At 53.9% G+C, this 24803-nt stretch overlaps 7 protein-coding genes across 7 annotated transcripts; 5 read left to right on the forward strand and 2 right to left on the reverse strand.

The window, feature by feature from the left end:
* Window positions 1-567: 567 nt before the first annotated feature.
* On the forward strand, window positions 568-1096 carry N0V96_002134 (uncharacterized protein; the record flags this gene model as incomplete). Its single annotated transcript, XM_053187831.2, has 3 exons — window positions 568-570; window positions 628-751; window positions 903-1096. The coding sequence occupies 3 exons, from the start codon at window positions 568-570 to the stop codon at window positions 1094-1096; spliced, it is 321 nt and encodes a 106-aa protein (XP_053055335.1).
* Window positions 1097-1486: 390 nt separating this feature from the next.
* N0V96_002135 (uncharacterized protein) lies at window positions 1487-1913 on the reverse strand (the record flags this gene model as incomplete). Its single annotated transcript, XM_053187830.1, has 2 exons — window positions 1487-1704; window positions 1880-1913. 2 exons carry the CDS (start codon window positions 1911-1913, stop codon window positions 1487-1489), a joined length of 252 nt encoding a protein of 83 aa, XP_053055334.1.
* A 527-nt stretch (window positions 1914-2440) lies between these two features.
* Window positions 2441-3390, forward strand: GIM4 (Cochaperone prefoldin complex subunit; the record flags this gene model as incomplete). Its single annotated transcript, XM_053187829.2, has 4 exons — window positions 2441-2474; window positions 2581-2671; window positions 3077-3269; window positions 3358-3390. The coding sequence occupies 4 exons, from the start codon at window positions 2441-2443 to the stop codon at window positions 3388-3390; spliced, it is 351 nt and encodes a 116-aa protein (XP_053055333.2).
* Window positions 3391-7922: 4532 nt separating this feature from the next.
* HAP3 (transcriptional activator hap3) lies at window positions 7923-9023 on the forward strand (the record flags this gene model as incomplete). Its single annotated transcript, XM_065756444.1, has 4 exons — window positions 7923-8079; window positions 8410-8520; window positions 8597-8724; window positions 8811-9023. 4 exons carry the CDS (start codon window positions 7923-7925, stop codon window positions 9021-9023), a joined length of 609 nt encoding a protein of 202 aa, XP_065614813.1.
* Window positions 9024-10279: 1256 nt separating this feature from the next.
* Window positions 10280-12340, forward strand: RRN3 (DNA independent RNA polymerase I transcription factor; the record flags this gene model as incomplete). Its single annotated transcript, XM_053187826.2, has 1 exon — window positions 10280-12340. One exon carries the CDS (start codon window positions 10280-10282, stop codon window positions 12338-12340), a length of 2061 nt encoding a protein of 686 aa, XP_053055330.2.
* A 2526-nt stretch (window positions 12341-14866) lies between these two features.
* On the forward strand, window positions 14867-16565 carry N0V96_002139 (uncharacterized protein; the record flags this gene model as incomplete). The annotated part of the gene is made up of 3 exons (XM_065756445.1): window positions 14867-14882; window positions 15209-15944; window positions 16022-16565. 3 exons carry the CDS (start codon window positions 14867-14869, stop codon window positions 16563-16565), a joined length of 1296 nt encoding a protein of 431 aa, XP_065614814.1.
* A 1891-nt stretch (window positions 16566-18456) lies between these two features.
* On the reverse strand, window positions 18457-22251 carry N0V96_002140 (uncharacterized protein; the record flags this gene model as incomplete). The annotated part of the gene is made up of 4 exons (XM_053187824.2): window positions 18457-21482; window positions 21539-21675; window positions 21733-22044; window positions 22112-22251. The coding sequence occupies 4 exons, from the start codon at window positions 22249-22251 to the stop codon at window positions 18457-18459; spliced, it is 3615 nt and encodes a 1204-aa protein (XP_053055328.2).
* Window positions 22252-24803: the final 2552 nt, after the last annotated feature.

Consider the following 24803-nt stretch of genomic DNA (forward strand, 5'->3'; position numbering starts at 1 on the left):
GGGGGCAGGGGATTGGTATGGCGGTTGGAGAAGAAATTTCGGGGGTATCGTGAGATCGGGTGGGTGGTGGACCGAAAAGTTGAGGAAGTGTCTCCTAGATTGTCTCGATTGCTGCGTACGTACTGCGGTCACTGGTACAATTGAGAGCTGGGGGGAGCTCTGGAGGACACGAAAGCTTGAAGCCACAGGGCGTCAGGTGATAGATGTGGCTGGTGTGTCCTTGTACCCCTGGACAAGAGCGTTGCCAAGCCACGAATCTGGGGTAGCAGTCCAGTGGTCCCTGACGACTCCCGGTGCTTGCGGCGTGCCCCTGGGAAATGTCGTGATTAGTCAGTGTCCCGGGAATGGATGAGATCATCCAGCAGCTTTCCCATAAGCTGTTCCTTTTTGAGTGGGTGGGCGGCCGAAGCTTGGACTTCCCGAGGCACCGCAGCAAGCAAACAACGGAACTTCCTCACCTCTGCTCACCAAGGAACTATTACTTCTCAATTCAATTCATCTCAGTCACAATCCGACAACGATTGAATTTGTGTTCCTAGTAATTTCTCACAAACAAAACACTTCAAAATGGTACAATGACCTGTCTCTCTCACAAGAACACAAAGCTAACAAAAGACACATGCGCAGTCCTCTGACCTCTCCGTCCCCTCCTTCGCCCTGGCCGTACTGACGGCCGGAGGCGGCATCGCCGGCTACGCCCGGACAAAGTCCGTCCCGTCCATCGTCGCCGGTGTCAGCGTCGGCCTTCTCTGTACGTACAAATCCCTCGCGCCGTTTTCCTCTTTCCATCTCTCAACATCCATCCACCCCTTCCGCTTCCCAGCATTCCCCACCCCACGCGTTGTCGCATAAGTAGGTTTCGCAAATACAGTGGACTGACCTGAACTCCGAACCCCACGTAGACGGCCTCGGCGGCTACCGCATCCAGAACCGCGAGCCCTACGGCGTCGAGCTGAGTCTGCTCGCCTCGGCGGTCCTCGGTGGCTCCGCCATCCCCCGCGCCATCCGCCTCCGCAAGCCCGTGCCGATCCTCCTCAGTGTGCTGTCCGTCTTTGGTCTCTTCACCTTTGGCAATGAGTTCCGTCGCACTTTGTAAAGAGGGAGAGAGTGTGTGTGTGTCCGAGAGGAGTTGTAGGATTATTGGACGAAAAGAGTACGGGTGTTGCTTGCACCAGCTTCGTACTATAGGAACACGAATTATTCAAGAATGTTGCTGTCTTTTTTCTTCTCCCGCCGAGGTGAGAACTTCGATCGAGTACAATCTATGGTACAATCTCTTGCTCCCTTAAAGGACGCCCAAACCATTGGATCGCTCATGTTATTTTGGTATTCCGTCCCGAAACAAATGCCGTCGCCAAAATCGATGTAGTTGCGAGTGTTCGTGATATAATACAATGCCCAATCTGGCCCCGTCGTTCGTCTCGAAACCTAGTGGACCAAAGGTTTCTTTCGCTCTTTTCGCTTCATGGATGGGGGTTTCCGCAGTCTAATCGAGACCGAGCGACTTGTTGAGCTCCTTTATCCGGTTCTCGCGCTCCTCCCTCTTGGCCCTCGCAGCAGCCCGGTTGGCCTCGGTACGCCTCGCACGCGCGCCGCGGAGGCACTCGCTGACCTTGTCCTTTGCATCGTTGCAGCCGCCGAGGGACTTGAACATGAAGCCCTTTGCGTGACACTCTTCGAGGGCGACCATGATGTCTTCGCACTCTGTTTTGCGGGGAAAAGCAGTCAGTCAATATGGACGTTTCTCATATTCAGTGCGAGATCGAGGGGGAAGGGGTGGGGAGGTTGTGGCCATGCGACAGGGTTTGAATGAACCCAAGGGGAGAGGGAGGAGGGGCGTGGATGGGAATCATGACGGGTGCATTTGTTGGTGACTTACCGAAGTTGTCCTTGGTGTGTAGGTGAGGATGCATTTTTGATTCGGTGCGAGGGTTGCCTATGCTGTTGGGAAAGATAAGGGAGAAGTTGGCAAATCTGTCGTGAGAGAAAGAGTTTGTTCGTCGTCGGGGTTTGCCTTGTGATTTGTAGATGCGCCAGAGTAAATTCCCGGTAAGTTTCCTATGCGATAAAAGATTGGGAATTGGCCTGCGAGGGATTGGATAAGACCACTTTGGCTCGGTGGGGCAGCAGACGCAGCAGACAGCGCGCCGGGCTTTGTGCATTTTCGGGGTGGCCTCAGTCAGTCAGATCACTCAGTAATAAGGAACGGAGTGTTCGTAGAGAGCGCGGCAAAAGCTCGGGCCACATTGAATGCCCTTCTAGAACTTCCATGCCACAGTTGGTCACTGCTCGTGCGCGGTGGTGGAGGGGACGGGTCGATTACCTCAGGCTTGTTCGTTTGCTCCCTCACTGATACTCATAGCCCTGCATCGTACCTTACTTTCTTCAACGAGGTCCCTTCAAACCCTGCTATTCACCTCTCACAAAGCTTGACCTCACCATGGCGGCCCAAGTAAGTCAGAAGAAGCAGCAAGGTTAGTTGACTCACTCACCATTTCTCCTCCCGACCGTCGAGGGGTAAACATGAGATGTTACTCTTTGGAAGAATAGCCCCGCCATGCTAACCTGCTTTTTTCCAAGACCTGCAAACGCAGTACGGCGTCTACAAGAACACTCTGCAACAGATTGCGCAAAAGATTGGCGATGTAGAGCAAGAAGCCGAAGAACACAAGTGCGTTTCTCCCTCTATCTTCCCCTTTCGTCTTCCTCATCTTCACTTCATCCCATTCTCGCATGGCGGCGGCGCAACCTTGAGAGACAGAGCAAGGTCATCACCCATATCCCGGATGAGATCGTGAATCCTGCGCCTCTCAAGGAAGGGGGAGGAGGGGGAGTAATAGGCACATGATGGATTTCTTCCTCCTTCTCACCCTCAAACCGGAACTCACTCCGGCATGGCCGTCACTACTTCTTCGACCTCATCACACCGCTCTTCACTCTTCATTCCTTCAGAAACTCAAATGGCAACCCTTGATGAACCCTCCACCCCTTCCCCTCTCGCTCCCTCTCTCCCTGGCACACCGCCTATTATGAATCATGAACCATTCTTCATCTGACCTTGACTCGTTTTACACAGGCTTGTCCTAGAGACCCTGCAACCGCTGTCCGAGGACCGGAAGTGCTTCCGCCTCATCAACGGGGTCCTCATGGAGCAGACGGTCAAGGACGTCATGCCCGCCCTGACGACCAACTCGGAAGGTCTGAAGAAGGTCCTGGAAGACCTTGTGAAGCAATACAAGGCTAAACAGGACGAGCTGGAGAAGTGGAAGGTTCGTTTTGGATTGAAGAGAACGCTCCTTTTTTTCTTCTCTCTACCATGAGGTCATTAGGTTTACTAACGGTTTTGGAATTTGACAGAAGAAGAACAATGTTCAGGTTGTCCAGAACTGAGATTTAGGAACATTGGGTTTAGGACACCTTAATGCTGGTCGGTGACGTTGGCTTCGAGGGTCTTGGTGCCTATACAGACGACGGCCTTTCGGTCTGTTTGCTCTACAACAACCCTTGGATCGAGTGATTTGGACTAGGGGAAAAGACGACTTCTTCGTCGTCTATCCTCGATCAAGCGTTCCAGGTGCAGCCAGCACAGAGAAGGGCACAAGGGACAGCAAAGCGGTCATACGAATATCACAGGCGTCCAAAATGAGGCGGCATCGAGTATACCCATGGGTTAATGTTATGATGAGGGAGGAAGCCAACTCAGCAATACGTCTCCATCTCAGGAAAGTAGAGACATGAAGACCACGCAGTGACAGCAATGCGTTGTTCAGCGTCGTAGACTTGTGAGACATCAGAAGCAATAGAGATAACGGCGGTAACCGCGTTTCAGTGCCCAACGAGATCGTACTTGCAAAGGTCGTCAGACTAGCACACCACTGAGAAAAGTCCATTGGCACGTCTGGCGATTCAAGATAGATGGCTGGCTGAGATCGACCCAACTGGCGAGGCGTGCTTACTGGCTGCCTGTCATGCGGCCTAGTGACGAAAAGGTGTGCTGCGCGCGGCCTCTGACAACCTTACGGCAGTTCGCTCGCGTCTGAAAGCATCCTCTTTTTTTCGGGGCTACGAGACCAATGCCTACCTATTAGCTCACATCGTTTCTTTCGAAAGAATGACGCTAAACACATAGAATTTGTCTTCCACTCGGGAGACAAGGCACACGGAGCGGAGGCGGACCGTCCCATGGTGGCCGGCGACGGGTTGGAGCCTGGCCAGACGTCAGAAGCTATCCCACGTATGCGTATATGGAGCCTATCTGTCTAATGGGCAGACAGAGGGCGGTCATCCGATTCGTAAAGTGCCAAGGGATGAAACGTGAGGTCTGCGGTGATCGACTGATGTTCCCGTTGTGAGGGTTCCTACAGCCGTGATATCATGCTTGCTCGAGCTGATGCCCAACGAGCGGCACGATTTGGTCCTGATCCGTGGTCAGCCGCGGACTAAGTAGATGCGGGAGGCAACCAGTGGTCTAGATCCGCCTCGCTGTTCCATGGAGTTTCCTCATAGTCGCATGCATCCTGTAGGTACAAGTACGAAATCGCATTCAGTAAGTGGGTTAGCGACATCATGGACTACCCAATTTGGGCATGGTCGCGGACACAGGCAGTGGGTTATTGACGACCGCCTAGACCTAGTCATGCATGGCCGTACCTAGGCCTCGGATGATGTCGAGAAAGGGTCATCTTGAGTTGTAGACAGGGCGCAGGACTTGACAGTCGAAATTGACACAGCGACGACATTGCCCGGTTCCCCGATGCTGGTGTCGGGCAGTTAAACAGCTTGATGGCTCACGCAGAGAGACCACACCGGTGCCCCTCGGCGCTGCTGTAAGAGACCAGGGTCGACACAAAATGTGGCTCTGAGTTGTCACCAGCTCTGGAGTGAGAAGCAGCGCAGCCAACACATGCAACCCTTTCACCTGTGACATGAAATCACCCGCAACGGCGAGGGAAGGCCGAAGTGCGAACGGATACTGATACGGTATACATACTGCGTACCCCTCTCGCTATGATGAGTGGGAAAAGGAGGGGTAGGAACCGCATCATCCGGACCAGGGTCGTGGAAAACAAGAGTGGAAGGTCAGCGCATCGCCGCATCGCAGGAGTTTTTGGTGGTGGTCCTTCTTTTTGTTGCGGCAGGCATCGTCCAATCCGAGCCCAATCCAGATAAAGGGTTATTGGCTCCCGACGGAGCAGAGGAGCCCAACTCTGATGAGGGTGACTGGCTGAGTTGGCGGTTGTCTGTTGCAGCGCCGCATGCAGGGTCGGGCGTACTGTAAGGCGATGGGCCGCCGATTGGTGACCGGCGCCTCCTTGAGACAGATTGGAAGAATTTCTCCGCGACTTTCTTCCTCCCAAAGGTGGTGGTTGAGTCGCACGCCTGGCTGGTGTACCCAGGGCATCCAAGGTCAACTCGGGCTCCTCTCTCGTCTCTGTTTAGAGCTAATGACACATCATTGGACGTAATGTTGCGCAGCCTTGTGTGCGTGTATCTCAAATGGCCCATTCAAGAGGCTCCTCTCCAGAGTTATCGTGCCCGAAGAGGCAAGTAGCTGTACGAGCCAACCAAGGTGCACGTTTCGGCCCAAGCAGTCGTCATTCAGGGCGCTTGCTTAGGCTGCCGTCAGCCTTCTCGTGCCTGACACAGTCTGGTTGGGGGCGACGTTGAGAAAGACAGCTGACAGGTTCGACGGCTTGTTTACTCCAGACGGTGCCATTGTCAAATCAGCCGGCGCCCTCGCCCTCCCATTCGGTCTTGTCGCAACGGATGAGCTACCCAAACTGCCACAAGTCGCACGGCCGAGGAATCCACATCGGTATAAGTAATCATCGTATTGCGCCAGCTGCATCTTTCTTTTGATTACGCCTGTTGAGGGCGATGGGCATGGGCCCGCGCGATAGAGCTTACCGATGCTCTTAAGCGGACGTCTTTGGTTTCCCCACCTCAAGATCAAAGGTATCATCAGCAGACTTGCAAGAACAGAAGCTCACATCATACATCCGTCCCGTCATGTCGGTTGTGCTTCATGCACCTGCTTGGCGTCCGCCATGGGCCGGTGAAAGGCAAGGTAGCCGTGCTTGCTACCCTCCTCTGAGCTTAGTGAAGTGGCTTTGCGCAGCCCATCTGTACACCGCTCATATACGGGAGGACGGGCAGGATGACCAGCGTCCGTGTCGATACAGCATGAATGCATGCAATGACACATCAAACTTTGCCAGGCAGGAGTGTCGGAAGGGATGGGAGAGGTAAATAAGAGCTGCATTTCTTGTACCTTTCGTCGATCCCATGGTGGTGTTGTTAGACGACGGATTTCTAGCTTCCGGAGGGTAGTTTTGATCTTTGATCTCGGATGCTTCTTCTGCCTCGTGGTCTGACGGGGGGTTTTGCAGGGTCGAAGATGTCGTCAGACTGACAGACGCCCAAACTGACATCCGAGCGCATGAGCTTGGTTTAAAAAAAAAAAAAAAAAAAAAAAAAAAAAAAGGAGTATGCGAAAAGCAGTCGCAGCTTCCAGGTTCGGAGCGCATCCCCTCAGCCGCGTGGTGTTAGGGAAGAGGATCAGATGAATGGGGGATCAAGGTACCGCGCTAAACCTTGGAGGACGATATGGAGCTGACAGGTACTTGCTTACATGGTGGGGGACGCATATCATCCAAAGTATCTACCACGTTATCGATAAAACCGCTGGTGGGCAGCGCGACTTTGAGGGACTTTGGCCTTGTTATTGTGTTTAATGCGCCGGCCTCTTGTTGACCGCACCTTCATTGCCCACTTTCCCTCCATTTCTCCCTTCTGCACCAACCCCACGTTCTTGCAGCCATCAACAAGTATAGGTGTATCCTCCATTCAAGGCGCATCGTTAGGGTCTACTGCGACCTCGATCGAACAACTCAGACACCCCAAATTCATGTAAGGAAAAGAATTCTACAACCCCTTGTCGACGGCACTTGCTGGCCCCTCTCCCATGTTTCCCCCCCAACCAGACACGCACAGGCACACACAACCACACACAACGCGCGCGTTGAGTGCTTAGGTTCTTCACTGTTTGGCCTCTTCCCACTCGTCTCACGCCCCGTTTCCCGTCCCTCTCTCTCTCTCTGTGTGTGTGTCCCGTTCGGGTCAAGCGAAGCTTTCCTCTGACGCGCTTTTGCAGCTGTTACCTTTTGATTCCCCTATCACGGCTTTCCCGTCCGGTCGACCGGTGTGTAACCATAGGTCGACTCTTTGCGCGCCCAAAGCTCGGCCAAAAGTCTCAACGACACGCGAAAATCCGTACTGTACTAGCAAAGGCCCGGCTGCCCACGCGCCTCCTCGACGCAGCGCTCCGCACCTCCGCCCCGAAAAGCTCACACAAGTACCTTACATCTCTTCGCCTTGGGGATACCTGATTCGACCCAACTTCACCCACCCCCCATCGCGACTCGCAAACCCCATCTACCTTCCGCCTTACAGGTCAAACCCGCGCCGAGCTTCGAGCACCAACCCGGAGGACCGCGCATATCCACAGCTGCAGCAGGGCGATCGAGAAACGTCTTTACCAGTTCGACGCTACCCTCCCCTTGGACTAGACGTTGGCCATTCCTGTAGGACCCGCAAACGCAGCCACCCTCATCCCGCTTTTTTCCAAGTCTCTGTTGCCAAACTCAACCCGGGCAAGGCAGCATACAGGCCACCCCAGGACGATCCGTCATAGCCTGAAGTCAAGACAGGGCCTGCCAGGGGATCGCGAGTAAAAATAATCCTTTCCAGGACAGCCCAGGACAGGATTGACGCATACTTTCTGCAGCTAAGCCGCCAGACTTGCAAGCCCTACGGACCTGCAACGTGTCAGGGAACACATCATCCTAAGCCCGTCGTGTGTGCGAGCTGCAATAGCCCAAGCAAATTACAAGAACGCCAGCAGCCGCTGCAGGTAGCCAAATATGTCGGACTCCCCCCAATCTCCTCCCAAGGATGTCGACCAAGGTGTACAATCACCGGAAGAGGAACAAATGAACGAGGCTCAAGACCCACAGTCCGGTGGACTCACCTATGAGTTCGAGGTCAAGGAGCAGGACCGCTGGTTGCCCATAGCCAATGGTAAGCTAGATCCCCTTCCCCAACGAATTCGAGAAGACGGCGACGACGACGACGACGATGCTTGACCTGAGGCTCTGTGTTTGCTTGCGGTTGTTATGACTATGGCCTAGGAACTGGATTGGCCAGTCGCCTTGCTCGCTCTCCGCTTCCACTCGCCGGTCCTTGACGTGGTTACGGATCATTCAAACAAAGCATCACCAAAGACGGCAGCGAAGGACTAGAAGGAACCAATGTCTCACGAATCGTCACCAAAGTCTCCAGAAACAACAGGTGCTTCTGGCGGTGAGAGGTACGATGAACTTGACGCTAATATACGAAACTTTGCTCCAGTCGCCCGCATCATGAAGAATGCGCTCCCTGAAAACGCAAAGATCGCCAAGGAAGCGAAAGAATGCATGCAGGAATGCGTCAGCGAGTTCATCTCCTTCATTACGAGTGAAGGCAAGTACAATCCCTTATAGCTGCTCTCTCTCGGTCTAGGGGCAACGTGACTGAGCAGATATCTGACCTATCACAGCCTCAGAGAAGTGTCATCAGGAGAAGAGAAAGACGGTTAACGGAGAAGACATTCTATTCGCCATGACTTCTTTGGGATTCGAGAATTACGCAGAGGCCCTCAAGATCTACCTCTCGAAATACAGAGAAGTATGTATTGTACATATATCGGCTCGAAATCTTGCCGGCATCATCCTCTAAACAGGACAAATGAGCTCAACTGACGATTCCAGCAGCAATCCCAGTCCAACAGGGGAGAGACCTCGCACCGCCCAGGAAGCAGCGGCTACGGCGCCAACCCGCCAACCGGAGCGGGGAGCTTCCAAGCCGAGCCACAGAACAGCGTCCTCGGAGGCCAGCAAGGAGATGGCACCGCCGACGCTCAGGGTTACATGTACGGCGCGCAAACGGGGCACAATGGTACCGGCGGCGCCGACGGCTACCAGTGATATGATTCACACCTGAGACGGCTGGATAGTATTTTGAAAGGGCGATTTTATTTTTTCTTCCATCTCGACATATATGTACTAGTTGCGACTTGACGACGACCAAGCCCGACGCTGAAGGACACCTGGACATTTGTTCAAGTCTGTATAAGTACGGAGGCAGGGCGTCTCAGACTACCTGGCCATGGATGGAACGGGGCACATGGCTGTATATGAGGGCCTCAGGAGTCAGTTATGGGAAAGGGAGCGGAACGGTTAACCCAAAAGTGTGGAGTGGAGGGGGTTCCTCTTTTCTTTGGCTCATTGTCTATTTGATAGATTCCCCCCAATGGCGTTGCGATTCAGTAAGCCATGCTCAACCAAGTAGTGGTTTCGAGGCATCGGCAGAGAGCAGTTCAGCAAGCATCGAAGCTTTTGGAAACGGACCCGGGCCGTATCTCCAAAGCACTGGTAGCTACAGCACTTCAGATAGCTTGTTATTCCACTTCCGTCGCGCAAACGAACGAGGCACATGGACTCCGTTGTCATCTCATGTCTGATCTGGTGCAGCGTGGTCAGGCTATTGGCTACCTTAATCATCCAGTTTCTTCATACCGTGAGGTGTGTAAAGTAGGTATCCTAGGTATCCAAGGTATCTTGAAAAAGACATCCAATAAGAAGCCCAAAGGACGTCGTCATAGTCTTCAAGGTTCCCCAGTATCTTGGCCGCCACTTAGATTCCATCAAGCTCATTGATCCATTACCGAGAGTGCACGGTCCAGACCAATTCCAGGGGTCTTTAGTGCTGTGAAAGAATGAGCCTGGGGCAGCTCACCAGCCCAAGTCCAGGATGAATGAGGCACGTGCGCAGCCCCTCCAGTCTCAAAATTTTCCCCCCTTCACAGCCAAACAGAACGGGGGGCAGCCCACTCGACGAAAAAAAGCGTCGGCGGCAGCTCACGCCAAACTAGAAACTTTACTAGGCAACCAACCGCCACCGTACCACGAAATAATTTCGGTCGGCCGACACAACCACGCCCAGAAACCAACACGTTCTTTTAAGGACAGTAATCCGACACAAGTCCGCATTGTCGCAAGAGACCGAGACATGCATAACGACTTTCCCTGCAGATCCTCGCGCCACACGTTGACCCTTCAATGATAATTGCCAGCCGCCGACCACTGTGAAGATCTGCCCTCGAGCCCGAGCCGCCGAAAGAAAGAGAGGAAAGACGAAGGCGAGAGCACAGGGCCTCGACCACCACAATCAACCCATTCTCATGCGTCCTTTCACCCCCATCTCCAGACACCGGTCTGGTCCACCACCGAGAACGGCGACGCCCATCAAAAGCATCTTGCGTCAAACGACAGTCCTCGGCCGGAGGAAAGCTGACGAAATCGAGTTCGATGACCCGCCCTCGAGCCCAACAAAGAGGCGGAAAGTCCTCATCAACGAAATGAACAACCGCGTCTTCGAGTTTGGCAGCCGCTCAATGGACGAGGTAAACTCGGAAGTGAGGAAAGCACTGGAGGAGCACCTCATGGGCGAGGATGAGGACTACGATATGCTCAAGGAGATTTTCGCCAACGACAAGCAGCGATACCTGCCACCCGTCGCCGGAGAAGACGAGGATACGCTAAAGCCCCAGGAGCTCAAGGGCTACGTTCTGGCGCTGACCAGCTGCGTGCCGCTACTGAAGAACAAGGCATGCAATGGTCTCGTGAAGACGGTCTTGCAGGTCTCGTGGTTGGGCCGCGACGAGGACTTCTTCAAGGTGTACATCCAGTTCCTGGCCGCCCTTGTCAGTGCCCAGGGATCCTACCTGACGCATGTCTTGTCCATGATTGTGGAAAAGTTCTCCCACTCCAGACAATCTGAGTGGAGCGTCGCCGACTTCCCAACCGTCAGCCGCACAACGATGCGCGAAAGGCTACACACCGGCCTCCAGTACATTCTTCAAATGTTCCCCGCCGCCACACCCGTTCTCCGCGGCCTCCTCGAAACCAAATTCCCCTTCGACGACGACCCGAAGAAAATGTTCGTTGCCTACGTCAACAACCTTTTGAGGTTGAAGGAATACGCCGGGGATCTGGACCTCGAAATTGTCGACGTGCTGCTGTCACGGCTGGTTAAGATTGATGTCCAGATGCAGACGGATCTCGACGACCTCGACGATGACCTTACGGCATCAGTTGCCTACGCGCTCAGCAAGTCATTGGACACCGGCTCGTGGGAGGGCGATGAGGATGCTTCGGACGAGGACAGCGACGACGAGTCCGTCGATAGCGATGATTCAGACTTTGATGACAAGGAAGAAAAGATTCGCGTGGTCAAGGGCAATGTTGAAAAGCTGGATGCTATCCTCGATACGCTGTTCGCCCACTACACGCCCCTCTTTGAAAACCCCGACTCGGATCAAGCTTGGGAGCGATATGCCTTGCTCGTACAGTCATTTGGAAAAATCGTGCTGCCAACGTACAAGTCCCGTCATACCCAGTTCCTTCTTTTCCACTTTGGTCAAATGTCAGCTCGCCTGCGCGACACCTTTGTCGGCAGTCTGATGCACATCTTTGGTTCGCAAAACCGACCAAGCTTCGTGCGCCAAGCGGCGGCAACATACCTAGCCGGATTCATGGCGCGAGGGGCCCACGTGCCGTCCGACTTGGTGCGCACAGTGTTTGCGCTCTTGCTCAAGCAGATGCAAATTTACCGCCTCAAGCACGACGCGGACGCCCGAGGACCGGATCTGAGAAGACACCAGATCTACTACGCACAAGTACAGGCCGCGCTGTACATGTTCTGTTTCCGCTGGCGCGACTTGATCGTGTCTACGCCCGAGTTTGTCGACCCAGAGGACCCCGCATCATATCTCGGTCACGAGCTGGAGTGGATGCAAGGGATGAGAGAAGAACTTTCTGCCAGCGTATACTGCAAGATGAACCCTCTCAAAATCTGCGCCCCGGCCATCGTTGAGGAGTTTGCGACACTATCACACAAGCTGGGTCTTATGTACATCTTCCCACGTGTCGAGGAGAACAAGCGGATCAGACTGTCACAATTCGTGTCAGATACCTACGGCACAGGCGGCGCACTCCGAGATACGGGCTCAGGAGCGCAAGACGAGGAAGCATACCAACTCGACCCCTATTTCCCGTTCGACCCTTACCAGCTGCCCGTCAGCAAGCGATGGGTTCAAAACGATTACGTGCAGTACCAGGCTATCCCGGGTCTCAATATGACGGCCGACAGCGACAGTGAAGACGACGATGACGAAAACGTTCCAGAGACGGACGTTGAGGAGGACACTGCTACCGCCAGTGAGGACGAAGACGACGATTGAAGCGCATCCTGTGAGAGGAGGCGGATCAAAATGCATTCATACGGCGTTGGGCGGTCACACAAAAAGTAAAAGCGAATCTGGGCCAATTTGGCATTGATTACATGATTTCCGCAAGGCGTTTGGGCGTGGAGAAGACGACGAAGAGATTTGAGACGTTGGAGAGTGGTGGAAATATTTCTGGAAGCAGACCATGTCGAAGATGTTGAAGAAGCAAAATTTCTGAACCGCTCTACGATTAGTGGATGTGAGAAAGACGGGAAAGAGATACCTAGCTCTTGTCAACCATAACAAGGTCGCTGCAGTATAATGAAATCCAAATCATTGTCAAGACTTGTTTCTCAGCCTTCGGCCTCTCAGCCGCTGCCATTCCTTCATTTCTCTATGCCACCTCAGCCAGTGACAAATCGTCGCACCATTTTGAATCTGATTTGAAAAGAGACGGAAAGGGATGTCCACAGTCCCAGTACCTTAGTAAGATCTTATCAAGGTAACTCAAATTCTTAGATTCTATCGAGATTGCAGCTGAGGTGACACTGCCTCCTCTTGGTACGGATGGTACGGTGTTAGGCGCCAGGCACGTGAGGTGATCGGCTCACTTGTCCTTCAATTGGATAAGCGCCGTCCCTCTCCTCGCTTCCCTCTTCCTCCGGCCTGTCGGCTAGTTCCCTTTGACATGCCACTGTGCCGCCATGCCACCCAGAATCCCTGTGTGAGAGTGAGAGAGGGGGGGCGGTTTCTTGTGTTGTGCTGTGCTGTGCTGTGCTGTACGCTGGGTGCTCTGATGGTCCGTCCCTGCCAATGGAAAGTTTAGCTGCTCTGGCGCCTCTTTATGGCCCTCTATCTCCTCCATTCTCCGGGCCATTTTCTCCTACCTTAGGTAAAGAGCTGCGGAGGTGCGCTGATTGAGGAGGAGAATGAGGGTCTCCTCTCTTACCCCCGAGGGCGGGCAGAAGAAAAGAAAAAGGCCCCAAAGGGAATTTGGAATTCGCCCATCTTTAAGGCCGGCGAAATCCCCTCACGCACTCCCCTTCCTGTAGTTTTGAAACTCCGCTCCGAATGAGGGGATATTTACCTGCAAACAAAAGAGAGAGAAAAAAACGTGACGACATTTTTTTGTGAGCGATCCATCGGGAAGTCGTCGACGCCAACGTCACCCCGCTCATCTCATCTCTCATCTCATCACTCAACTCACTCACGATCGCACTCACCCACATCTCACCAACCTACCACAGGACACCGACCGACACCACACCCCATCGCTGGCGGTGAAGTGCAGCACCCAGCTTATCCCAATTGAACTTCACGGCGTGTATCGCGGTTATGGCGGACAATCAGGTGCGGCTGCAGAACGAGGCTTCGGTGAGGGCGGGGGAGGGGCAGCAGCAGCAGCAGCACCTCAACCAACACCAAGGCCAGCACCAGCAACGGCAGCAATATGACAGGTCAACGAGCGGCGACAGTCGAGCTGGCTTTGAGGAGTACTGGAGGGAAGAGAAGGAGAGCGAGAGGGCCGGGAGGTTGCAGTTCGTGAACGAGGGACCGCCTTACCATCATCAATCGTCGTCGTCGCCGTTGGATCACCAATCGCAGCAGCTGTCGGGAGAAGGAGAAGGAGGAGAGCAGGAACGGCAGGGTTCTTGTGAGTATTTTGTTTCGTTTTCCTTCATTCTGCTTTTTTTTTCTGTGGTAAAATTTGTGACTTGCAAAGTTGCGGTGACAAGTGTCAAGAGTGTCTTCCCTCATCCCGTCTTATCCTTGATTCCACATGCGCTCGTCCCATTTCTTATTTTTATTTTTATTTATTTTCCTATTCTCCTCCCGCCCGTTGCTGATTCACATATCCACCTACCTTTCTCGGCCTTCATGATTCCACACACCTCGTTGCTTGTTCTTCTGTATATTCCCTACCGTGCTTCCATGTAACATCATGGCCCGCCCGTCCGCCCCTCCCCGTCCCCTCGATCGGCGAGTGTTCCGCCAGGGTCCTAGTGAATCGCATCGATTATGTTGGTGGTTTCAGTGACCTGCTGTGGAACCGGCCATCCTCCCCATAATCAGTGTCCATGGATGTCTCAGAGAGAAATACATGGGGGTGTAGGGGACCTGATGCCGACAATCCATGATCCAGAAGTGGTGGATGGTGGGATATGGATAGGTATGGGGATGGGCTTTATGAGTTATGCTTTGTCAACCCCATGCCGGATTCCTCATGATTCCTCATCATCATGCCACCCGCATTACACCCGAACCCTCTTGTGGCGTAGATCCTTCCCGCCGCTAAGAAGTCCGAAGTTGGTGTGGTGGATTCGGGGGATTCGCGAACCGACCACAACCGCTGCTTGCTCGCTTGCTTGTTCGCTGCTTGGCCTGCCCTACCATGCTAGCTATTCCCATTACCCAATGAACCACGTTTTTTCCTGTTGGTTCTGGAAAAGCCGCACGAGCAATGCCGGGGAATGAGAGCTGTTGTCACTGCATCTCCCTTCCCGACCTGATTCCAACGTCTCCCGGCTCGAGGGTTGCCCGATGCGGTACACCGCTGGTCATGGACCCCCGCGAATCACGTCTAGACGAGGCTTGGCTCCTGGAATCATCCATTCTCTATTCGGAGACTATGGTATCCGTACCTTTGGAGGTGTTCACTTACATCCACACTTGTCCCCATTATACCAAATTCCTACACCACCTTTACAACATCTAGATTCCCCCAAGTCTACTTCTAAGCTCCCGCCTTGGCTCCGATTCTCATATGCTTATACCCTCGTTCCCTTCCTATTTCTTTCTTCCATCCACGTGGAAACCCATCACTTGAGAAACCCGCAGATCTCTAGACCAGGGAGCTAACACAATCCAACTCCCTAACTGCAGCAGAATCAACAACTCCCGGCCTCACGCCCGCAGAAAAGGCCAAAGAGAAGGCCAAGCTCCGCCGCCAGCAGGTCCGCAAGGCCCAGATCCAGCACCGCACCCGCAAGGCCAACTACATCAAGCAGCTCGAGCTCGACGTCTGCAAGTTCAGGAACATGATCGCCGCCGCCGAGAAGGAGGTCCTCGCCTTCCGCCGCGAGAACGAGGGCATGAGGGGCGCCCTTACCACACGAGGATTCGCGGTACCTCCCGAAGGGCCAAAGGGCGAGAGCGTCGTCGTCAGCGAGGTGCGGATTCGCGGGTCGCAGGAGCCCGTGGTGGCGCCGGCGGAGACGGAAGAGGTGACGGTGGCGCCGGCGGTGGTGCAACAGCAGCAGCAGCAGCAGCAGCAGCAGCAGGAGTTACCTCCCGTCCCGCCACAACGACAACTTTCCCAACAGTCAGAGAAACAACAGGCACAGTACTCGGTGGCTGCTCCCCCCGAAGAAGAGTCCCAGGTGGCGGCGTATCAACCCCAGACCCTGGACTACGACCCGTACCCGCCGGTCGACCTCTTCGCGGACGTCAACATGGGCGAGGTCACAGTCACGATGCGCAAGGACGACGCCCTGGGCACGCCGTGCTTCCAGATCTCGTCTCCGTCGGCCGCGGTCGCGTATACCCACCAGTCCCAACCGCCGTCAACAGATCAGCTATCTGCGGAGCAGGAGATCATTGCCATCAATCTCATTCTCGCGTACGTTACACAAAACCTATACCCCCACAATCGCCATTGCTGTGCAGTAGTTTACTAACTTTCTCTCGCCACAACAGCATGGAACACATCTGCTGGAACCACTTCCACCCCCGCCAATTCCCCGCCCATGGCGACACCTGCAAAGCCGCCTCGGGCCATACAATGATGGCGTCGACCCTCTGCATGTCCTCCGCGCCCGCCCGCGTCTACCGCACCATCCGCCGCGGCGAGGCCCCCACCGTTTCGCACACCTGGCAAGCCGACACGGGCGCCGGATCCTCCCTTTCCCTCAAATCCCTGCTGGCCCTCGCCAAAACGCTGAACCCGGGCGACATCGAGCTCACACCCGTGCAGGCGTGGTTTGAGCTCGCGGCGCGGTACGGGGCCGCGGCGCTGATGCGCGGCAACGTGATTGAGGCGCTCAAGAGGGGGTTCTGCGGGGTGGTGGATTGTATTCACTTTGGGGCTATTATTGAGCGGGACGCGTTTGAGAGTGTTGTAGCGAGGGTCATGGAGCAGGTGGGCGTTCCGGAGCTGGAGTGGGAGATGGATATTGATGAAGGGGCTGGTATGTCGCAGGCTGGGGGTATGGTGTATGGTGCGCAGCAGGTTACAGCTTGAACGAGGTTTAAGTCGGAGAGGAGGCACTCACCCCCCCATGACATAGCGTTTTGATGGGCCGGGTTGAAGGGGTTGCGTGGAAGCGGTGCCTGGTTTGGATTGCATATCGTCTACTGTGCCGAGGCGACTGATGAATTTACGACAGTTTTACGACTTTTACAAAAGGGAGAGAAGGGGATATAGGCCGCATATTTTGCATCTCTAGACTGAAGACCATGGATGAGATACAGATAAACTGCACAGAGTAACACGGTCCCCTAGAAAGCATGGGGACTTCACAAAGATTACATATCAGTTAAGCAAGCCTTCAGTTCGTACAAGGTAGACAGCTTCAAGCTTACTTTACACATATCAAGAGCCTCGTGTAAGTACCTGCCAATCGGCTAATACGAAACTGGCCAGCAGGGGCAAACTGGCCTCATTGGGATGTCAACCCTGACTGACCCCTAAGGGAGAAAGAAGAAAAAAAAAGATACAAGTCCCTGATCTATGCCATCCGGCAAACCTCGGTCGTCGAAGTTCAGGACCAAAATGTAAGAGAGCGAGGTGAAGTCAAACGCTTTGTCAACGGGCGGTTGCCAAGCTTCACCGTGATTGGGCGGGCGGGCATGCGACTGACTGCTCCTCATGTGAGAAGGTGGAGATGTATGCAATGCATGTGGAATCTTCCCATCTGTAAGGTACCTTACACAATGTACCTCTCTCGTCCTCCTCGGCCAGTCCAGATGTGCCTACCGACTTACCAAATAGTGTATTCCAAACCGTACATCCAAAAACGAAAAAAAAAACTCCCCACTTTGTCTCATATTGGAACAGCAAAGACAAAAACTTGGATGGCTGGCTGGATGAATTGTTACGAAGTACGTATGTAATACGTCGATCACTCCTCTGCAAATCTTTGGAATCATTGTTTCCCTCTTCACTCACCGCTGTAACCTCAGATGCAGGCACATGGAAGAGAAACCGGGGAAGACCGTTTGGTCTGGTGGAGAAGGAAGAATGGGGGCTTGGGGGCCTACTACCTATCCGTTTCCACAAATCTTGTTTACAATGACATACATGGAGTATTCGTCAGATCCAAAGACCTACATAAAAAAGATTTTTTTTTATAAATAAAAAAAGGAAAGACTCCGTCAAGAGAAAGGGAGTGTGTTAGTTCCTCCCCATGGAACTCGCTATAAAATGCAAGACGGAGACCCTCTTCGGGATTTGGCCGTTCAGCTCTTTCCTAGTGCGGTAAGTAGCGGTGAGTTGATTTTCCTCGTCCGTAGGACTTTTGCTCCGAAAAACGCTTTGTTTGACCAAGGCAACTTCGTACTTAGTCCTAAGACTAGTCTAGAAAGAATTGTAGGGATCTAACTCAATGCCTGGCTTGCAAGATTCGGGCCAGATTCAGCCTCAATAGCAGGTCAATCCGCAAAGAACTTCCATCAAGGTTGCAGTGGATGGCTGGCATACTTTATGCACCTAATAACCCGAGAAGCAAGTTATAGCAGCACATCACATTCGACAGAGTACCACGCGTTTGAATTTTAAATGATTATAATTATATACTAAAACTAGTCTGCAGAAATGCCAAGTGTGGCCTCGTTGTTGTAGGAGATTTACCCAAGTCCTTGATGGACATCGTCATGAGTATCTGTATTCCCTTTGAATAACGAAAGATAAAACTCCCAAATCATATCTCGCCATAGTGACTGTGTGTTTGTCTGTGTGGAATCAGACATGTGTTTTTATCCCTAGGTCTAAAAGAAAGATGCCCGAGAAGAAGAAAAAGTTTGGGATATCGCTTGTGAAAATAGTCAGGTAAAATGAAAAGAGCTCCTGGGACACAAAGCTCAAGTCTAGTTGGAAATAACTGACGCTTTGAATGTTGTGAAGAGTATGGCTTTTAGACACCAGGCACCTTGAAGCCGGAGACTTGGGGCCAGTTGCCCAGGCTGGCGGGGTCGCCACCGATGCGGACATAGACACCGACAGCGGGAATGCCGCCGTCGAGGACGAAGAACTGGTACCAACCCGGAGGGGCGATACCGGCGTTGGGAGGTGCTGTGACGGTGCAGGTGGTAGGCCCGCAGGTGACGGCGGGGAAGAGAGTTCGGGCACCCATTGAGTTACCGTGCGTCGATCCCACAGCACCGAGGAGGGAGACCGTGATGTTGCCGTTGACGGGAGCGTGGCCGAGGCTGACAGAGATCTGCTGGCCGTAGGTCCAGTCCGTGTTGGTGATGGTGAAGGTAGGGCGAGTCTTGCCGGAGGTGAGGTAAGGAGGCTTGAAGATCTCGACACGGTACTCCTGGGGGTTGACACCATCTTCGGGGTCAGAACCACTGACGAGAACGCGGCCGTCAAGAAGAGTGATGGACTCGGAGTGGTAGAGACGGGCGATGGTGGTGTTGGCCATAACTGTGATGCGCTGTCCAATCTTCTTCGAGGGGTCGTACAGAAGAGCATTGAGGTTGGGGTCGTTGGCGAGACCGAATCCAGCAACACCGTGCTGAGCGCCGTTGTTGATGAGGAAAGTTCCATCAGGAAGGGGAGCAATGCAGGACATGACACGACGCGAGGGCATACGCTCAATCACCCACTTCGGGTTGGTGCCTTCGGGCTCAATGGAAACGCAGTTGTCCATGGCAGTGGCCGGACCCTCGGTAGAGCCACCGCAGATGAGGACGCCAAGCGGGTCGGTGTAGGGAGCGTGCTGTGGAAGAAGAACGCCAGTTCCCTCAAGAGGATAGGTGCGGCCACCCTTGGGGTTGTTGACAGCACCGGGGATGTTGGGGAGAACCGTCTTGGTATTGAAGGTGACATGGTCAAGGATTCTAGCCTCGTTCCAGTACGCGACGAAGATGTCCTGACTGGGGAGAACGGCAACGAAGGGGTACAGGTTGTTGGGATCGGTGCGCGCAAGCCAGTCCATGTACAAGGGCTTAGTACCGGTGTTGGGCAGAAGCTCAATGGTAGGCACAGCGCGACCGTTGGATCCTTCCTCACCACCGATGACGAAGATGGAACCGTTGGCCATGATCATGGCAGAGGGATACCAGCGGCCATCCTGCAGGCGGAGGTTGGTAACGTCCTCCTGCCAGTCATTGGTGCCCGGGGTTCCGGGCTTGCCATCGGGCCAGTACAGGCGGACGCCGTAGGTAGAATCACCAGACCATCCACCAATGTTGAGCTGACGACCGGCCTTGTCAGGAAGGGTGATGCCGGCAGAGCAGAAGATGTCGGTCTTGACGTGCATCTCTCTCCAAGCCTTGCTGATATCCGGGACGAGGGAAAGGTCGAGCTCGTAAGCGCCGGTAGAGTTGGCCGGACCAGTGCCGAACTTCTCGAGGAATGAGACTTTACCAGTGATGGTCTCCATCGTCATCAGGGGAATGCTCACACCGCCAATGAGGTTCTCATAGACACCGGCGCTGGCAGCATCCGTGCCGAAGTTCCATGAGTAGAGAGGTGTAGTGCCAGTCCAAAAGTAAGTAGAGAGGCGGGCGCCACCACCACAGATGGAGCTGCGGTTTCCAGGGCAAACAATGTTGCACTCAGATTCGTCGACGAAGGCGGCCTTCTGGGTGACGATGTTGGCAGGGTCACCGCAGTAGCATTCTTCACCGTACTCAAGTCCGGCTGCCATGTAGCCATACTCGGCGCACCTGTCCAAGCACAAACCGGCCGTCATGGTGCCAGGGAACAGGTTCTGCCAGTAGAAGGTACGCGGGTTAGGCTGAGCTCCGACATTGTCCTGAACACAGCCCTGGTAGGTCCAGCTTCCGTTGAAGCCGCTTCTCTGGGGAACGGGAGGAGCGTACGTCTGGGGAGTGCCCTTGGAGATGATGGTCATGCGGTTACCGCCACCGCACATCTCCGAAGCCTTACCTCCACAGGCGGTGTTGCAGGTTGTCGGGTCAGATGCGACGGCACCGCCGTTGTAAATGGCGTTACCGCAGAAGCACTGAGTGTGATATTCGGCACCGGCGACAGTGTAGCCGGCATCGGAACAGGCCTTGGCGCAGGAAGCGAGTGTCATGGCAGGGTCGTCTTGAAGCTGGTTAGGGAGGATGCGGCCGTTCAGGTTGTCGACCCAGCAGCCCTGATTAGTCCAGCCAGTGGGGAACCCAGTGGCAGAGGGAGCTGCTGTAGAGCTGGTAGATGAAACGGCACCAGTCACTGAGCCACTGACAGTTGAAGATGAAGCTGACGAGGATGAGGACGAAGACTGGGTTGCGCTTCCAATGGTGTAGACAGAAAGGCGGTTGCCCTCTCCGCAGTACTGGAACTGGTTGCCCATGCACTTCATGGAGCACTGGCTAGAGGGAGCAGCGACTGAGCCGGCGGCGAATGAGTTACCACACCAGCACTCGCGAGAGTATTCGACACCGAAGAAAGTGTTTCCATCGCAGAAAGCGGCACACTTCTCCAAAGTCATGTCGTCAGAAGCTGTCGTCTTCGCGCTGAGAGCACGGGCGTTTGTAGCTTCAGTCTGGCAGCCATACCACTTCCAAACACCGACAGTCGCGGGTTGACTGGGGCCAGTCGGGGTGGGGGTCGCGGAGCTGCTGGAGGAGACGCGGGAGCTTGATGAGCTGGAAGAGACAATAGTGCTGGAAGAAGAGACAACACTGCTAGAGGAGGAAACCACGCTGCTGGACGAGGAGACGACGCTGCTGGAAGACGAGACGACGCTGCTGGAAGACAAGACAGCAGTGCTCGAGGAAGTGCGGGTGCTTGAGCTGGAAGTCGAAGCACCTGTTGGCGCAGGGGTGGATGTTGAGGTGGGAAGAGGCTTGTACTGATGTTGGAAGTCATAGACATTCAACCGGTTGGGGCCACCACAATACTCAGAAGAGTTACCGTTGCAAAGCATGTTGCAGCCATCGACAGCAGGGGCACCGCCGTTGGAGATGGTGCTGCCACAGTCTGGTAGGATGTGTTAACAATCTGCCATGAGAACCACCAGCGCGACGACAACTTACAGCATTCGCCAGAGTATTCGACACCGGCGAGGATGAAGTTGGCACTAGCGCAGGCAGCAGTGCACTTGGCAACGGTCATCTCGCCACCAGGAATGCTTCCGATTCCGTACGTGAGAGCACGGCCATTTGTTCCCTCTCTATCAATTTTGTCAGTTGTCTGATGTTGAGGTCGCCGGAGACAGTATTCAACTTACGAGTAGCATCCAATGCTGCTCCAGTCGCCAACACCGGGGTTGACAGATGGGCCCATAATGAGGGACGTCTGATATAACGACAGTCGGTTGGGGCCTCCACAAGGCTGAGTAGCGTTTCCGCTGCATGGCGTTGAACAGTCGGCCTCGTTGGCAAGAACACCGTCCTTAGCCAAGGCGTTGCCGCAGTAGCATTCGTTGTAGTACTCGGTACCGGCGTAGGAGAAACCCTTGTTGTAGCAGTACGTTGTGCAGGCATCGTTGCTCATCTGCCCGTTTGCCGTGGCGGCATCCGAGATTGTTCGGCCAACATCGCTATTGTTCGGTCAGTGCTCGAGTCTTCTTCGGAAGCCTTCCCCCATGAGATCATGAGATATCATACACATAGCAGCCCTTGTAGGTGTAGCCGTGAGGGAGAGTTGCGGGAGGTGCCGCGCGTTTGTAAATGCCAGGAGGATAAGCGAGGGCATTAGCGAGAGAAGAAGCAGAAAGAACAACGAAAGACAACTGTGTGGTCCTCATGGTGACAAGTGTGTGCCAAGAGGCAGAAACCAACACAAGATGTTGATACTAAGGAGTGTATAGAAGAGGTGAAGGGTGAAGAGGAAAGAGGGTCATGATGGGGCCGGGAATCATGAAGGTATATATGAATTTCGATTCACGGCATGGGCAATCTCATGTGGCAGCGAGCGGCCCAACACGAAGGAGCCCTAGGGAAACGGGTACGCGATAGACCCGACTAGGCTCCCGGCGACTTCTACCACCTCTCGAGAGAGGCGATGCCCCCCTCGTGGGCCAGGGGTTCCTGGAAGGTTGCAACGGAACAGAGTCCAAGAAGGGGACTAGGGGTTGCCATGCTCGCATGGAGGGCTAGTACAAAAGAGTATCAGTAAGGCTAGCCGGGGAAGTCAGATGGGATGGGCGTGAGCTGTGTACTTGCAGCATGTAGTGTGGGATTAGCCTACGTGGTGGGCCGGGAGCTGACTTCTTGTTGTCGTGCTGTGATGATGGGAGGAGACCGAGGTTACTCGTAAGGGGTGGAAGAGAGAATTGGGATAATGTCAGGTCGCGAGGCCGGCTTGAGGGCTGAAGACGATACACACGAGGCGAGAAACAATGAAAAGACTAGACGCTAGCCTTGAATAACCTCTTGACTCATTACGACTGGGTAAGAAACCGTTAGCCGCCCTGGACCGTTCCAGTGGTGCCGCTCTCGCCATCCCCATAGCTATGTCTGTGGCAGATGATATTGTCCGTCTCCTCCACTTAGGTGTGGAGGAGCAAAGCGCCTTGTGTGTGCAAGACGGTAAGAAGGGGGCAATATGGGAGAGGGGCGTTCTCAAGCCTAGAGTATGAGGCTTCGTGGCTTGAGACTAAGAGACGGTTGTATGGCCAGACGAGAGGCAGAAAACGCCGGGCTCCTAGACCAGCTCTTGGCCCAAATGACAACCTTGAATATGTGGAGATTAAGCACCAGACGCAAGGAGATGGGCAGAAAGGACCAGACTGAAGGGTGCGTGCGCTGACTTTGTTGCAATTCGTTCAACTGGAAAGTGATGGGAAGATGTGTGTGTGTGTTGTGTTTTCTCCAAGATGGGCGCTTTGGCATCAGGGTCGTCGAGCAGACTAGCGCCAGAGGGGTTCGTACCCGCGGTACCTACCTTGGTATGATGTGGGGTCTGATCATGCAAGGGCCATCCCAGTCAGCACTTGGCCATCTCTCTTTCCGGCAAGGTGTTCTTACTGGTAAGGGGGCAAGTAGCAGGGAACTGATGTTATTGCCATTCTTAGCCAGTGTACTCTTACCAAGTACCTTACCCAGGCCGCGACGGGAGCGAGATACGAAGAAGCTGTCGCCGTTGTAGATGCGAGGTTCTTTCTTACACAGTTTCGTGGCTAAAATACGAACAAGGGACTTTGGGTCTACGTAGTACGGATGGTCCTGGTGGGCACCACAACCCGAGGATATCCTTACTCATCCAGGATGTAGGTTGTGATCTGTGTTTGCTTGCGGTATCCATTGCCTCAAGGCGGGATCTTCGGTGAAGAAAACTCCGACATTCACCGCGGTTCCATGAGCAGATCTTCTTGATCCCAACACCATGCTGGTCCATGATCTCGATACAGAATCGCAGGACAATAATCCCACGTCAAACATATGGTCGTGGAACTCCAAATCCACTAGGAAGTGGACAAAAGCGGTCAGTAAAGCATCTGGAACAATAACGCCAAAAAAAAAACAGTATTGCCCTGGTCAGGCTTGTTTCCTGAAGCACCAGATGAGCCGCACCGCAAGCCAACTTAAATGCGGCTGAGAAGTAGTGCCGGTGACGATCCCACGCCTTTGGTTCTGCTCGTTATTCTGGAATTGGGATCCTAAAAATGAATGATCTAGAGCTCGAACTACTCGTGTGCGACGTTGTGGTTTACGAGCTGCATCCAAATTTGGGGCACGATAGCACCCGTTTCAATAAACAAAGGATTTCTATCTAGAATGGGGACCCGAGGCGTTGCGTCAGTGGAGCTCTGCCGTGGTTGACCAGACATCAATGTCATTGTGGGCTGTGAGAACAAAGGCAAGCAAGAATCACGGCTGTGGTACCGGATGCTTGGGAACTTGATTGTCCGCCAAGAACTGTCAGAGAAGGGAGCGAGGCTATTTCTTTTCCATTGGTTCGATCAGTTGGCCGTAGTTCTCATCCGAAGCCCAGCAACCGCTTTCTTGGCTTGAAGTAGACGGGAGGAAAACCCCGCCCGGAAAGTGTCTAATAACCGAGACCCGTTAAGCCATTGCGATGCGAGTTAGACAATGGCCAGTGCTTCTTGTGCCAGTTTTCTGCCATCAGACGATACGAGATGTTAGTTGCTGACTTGCAGCAGATTGGACGAGTCAAGATGACTTGACTTTTTCCTTTGACTGGCATTTCTCCAGGCGGTAACCAGGTCCCCTGATGGACGAGGTGGACCGTGGTGCGGGCGGTTTAGCGGAAGAAGAGACCCCTGCGACTCCACTCTTGAAAGGTACGTTTCTGCAGCTTCGATGCCCTGGTACCCTGCAATCCTGGTTACCTTAA

The sequence above is a fragment of the Colletotrichum fioriniae genome (assembly GCF_027942845.1).
Source record: "Colletotrichum fioriniae strain IMI 355084 chromosome Unknown scaffold_2, whole genome shotgun sequence".
Lineage (NCBI taxonomy): Eukaryota > Fungi > Ascomycota > Sordariomycetes > Glomerellales > Glomerellaceae > Colletotrichum > Colletotrichum fioriniae.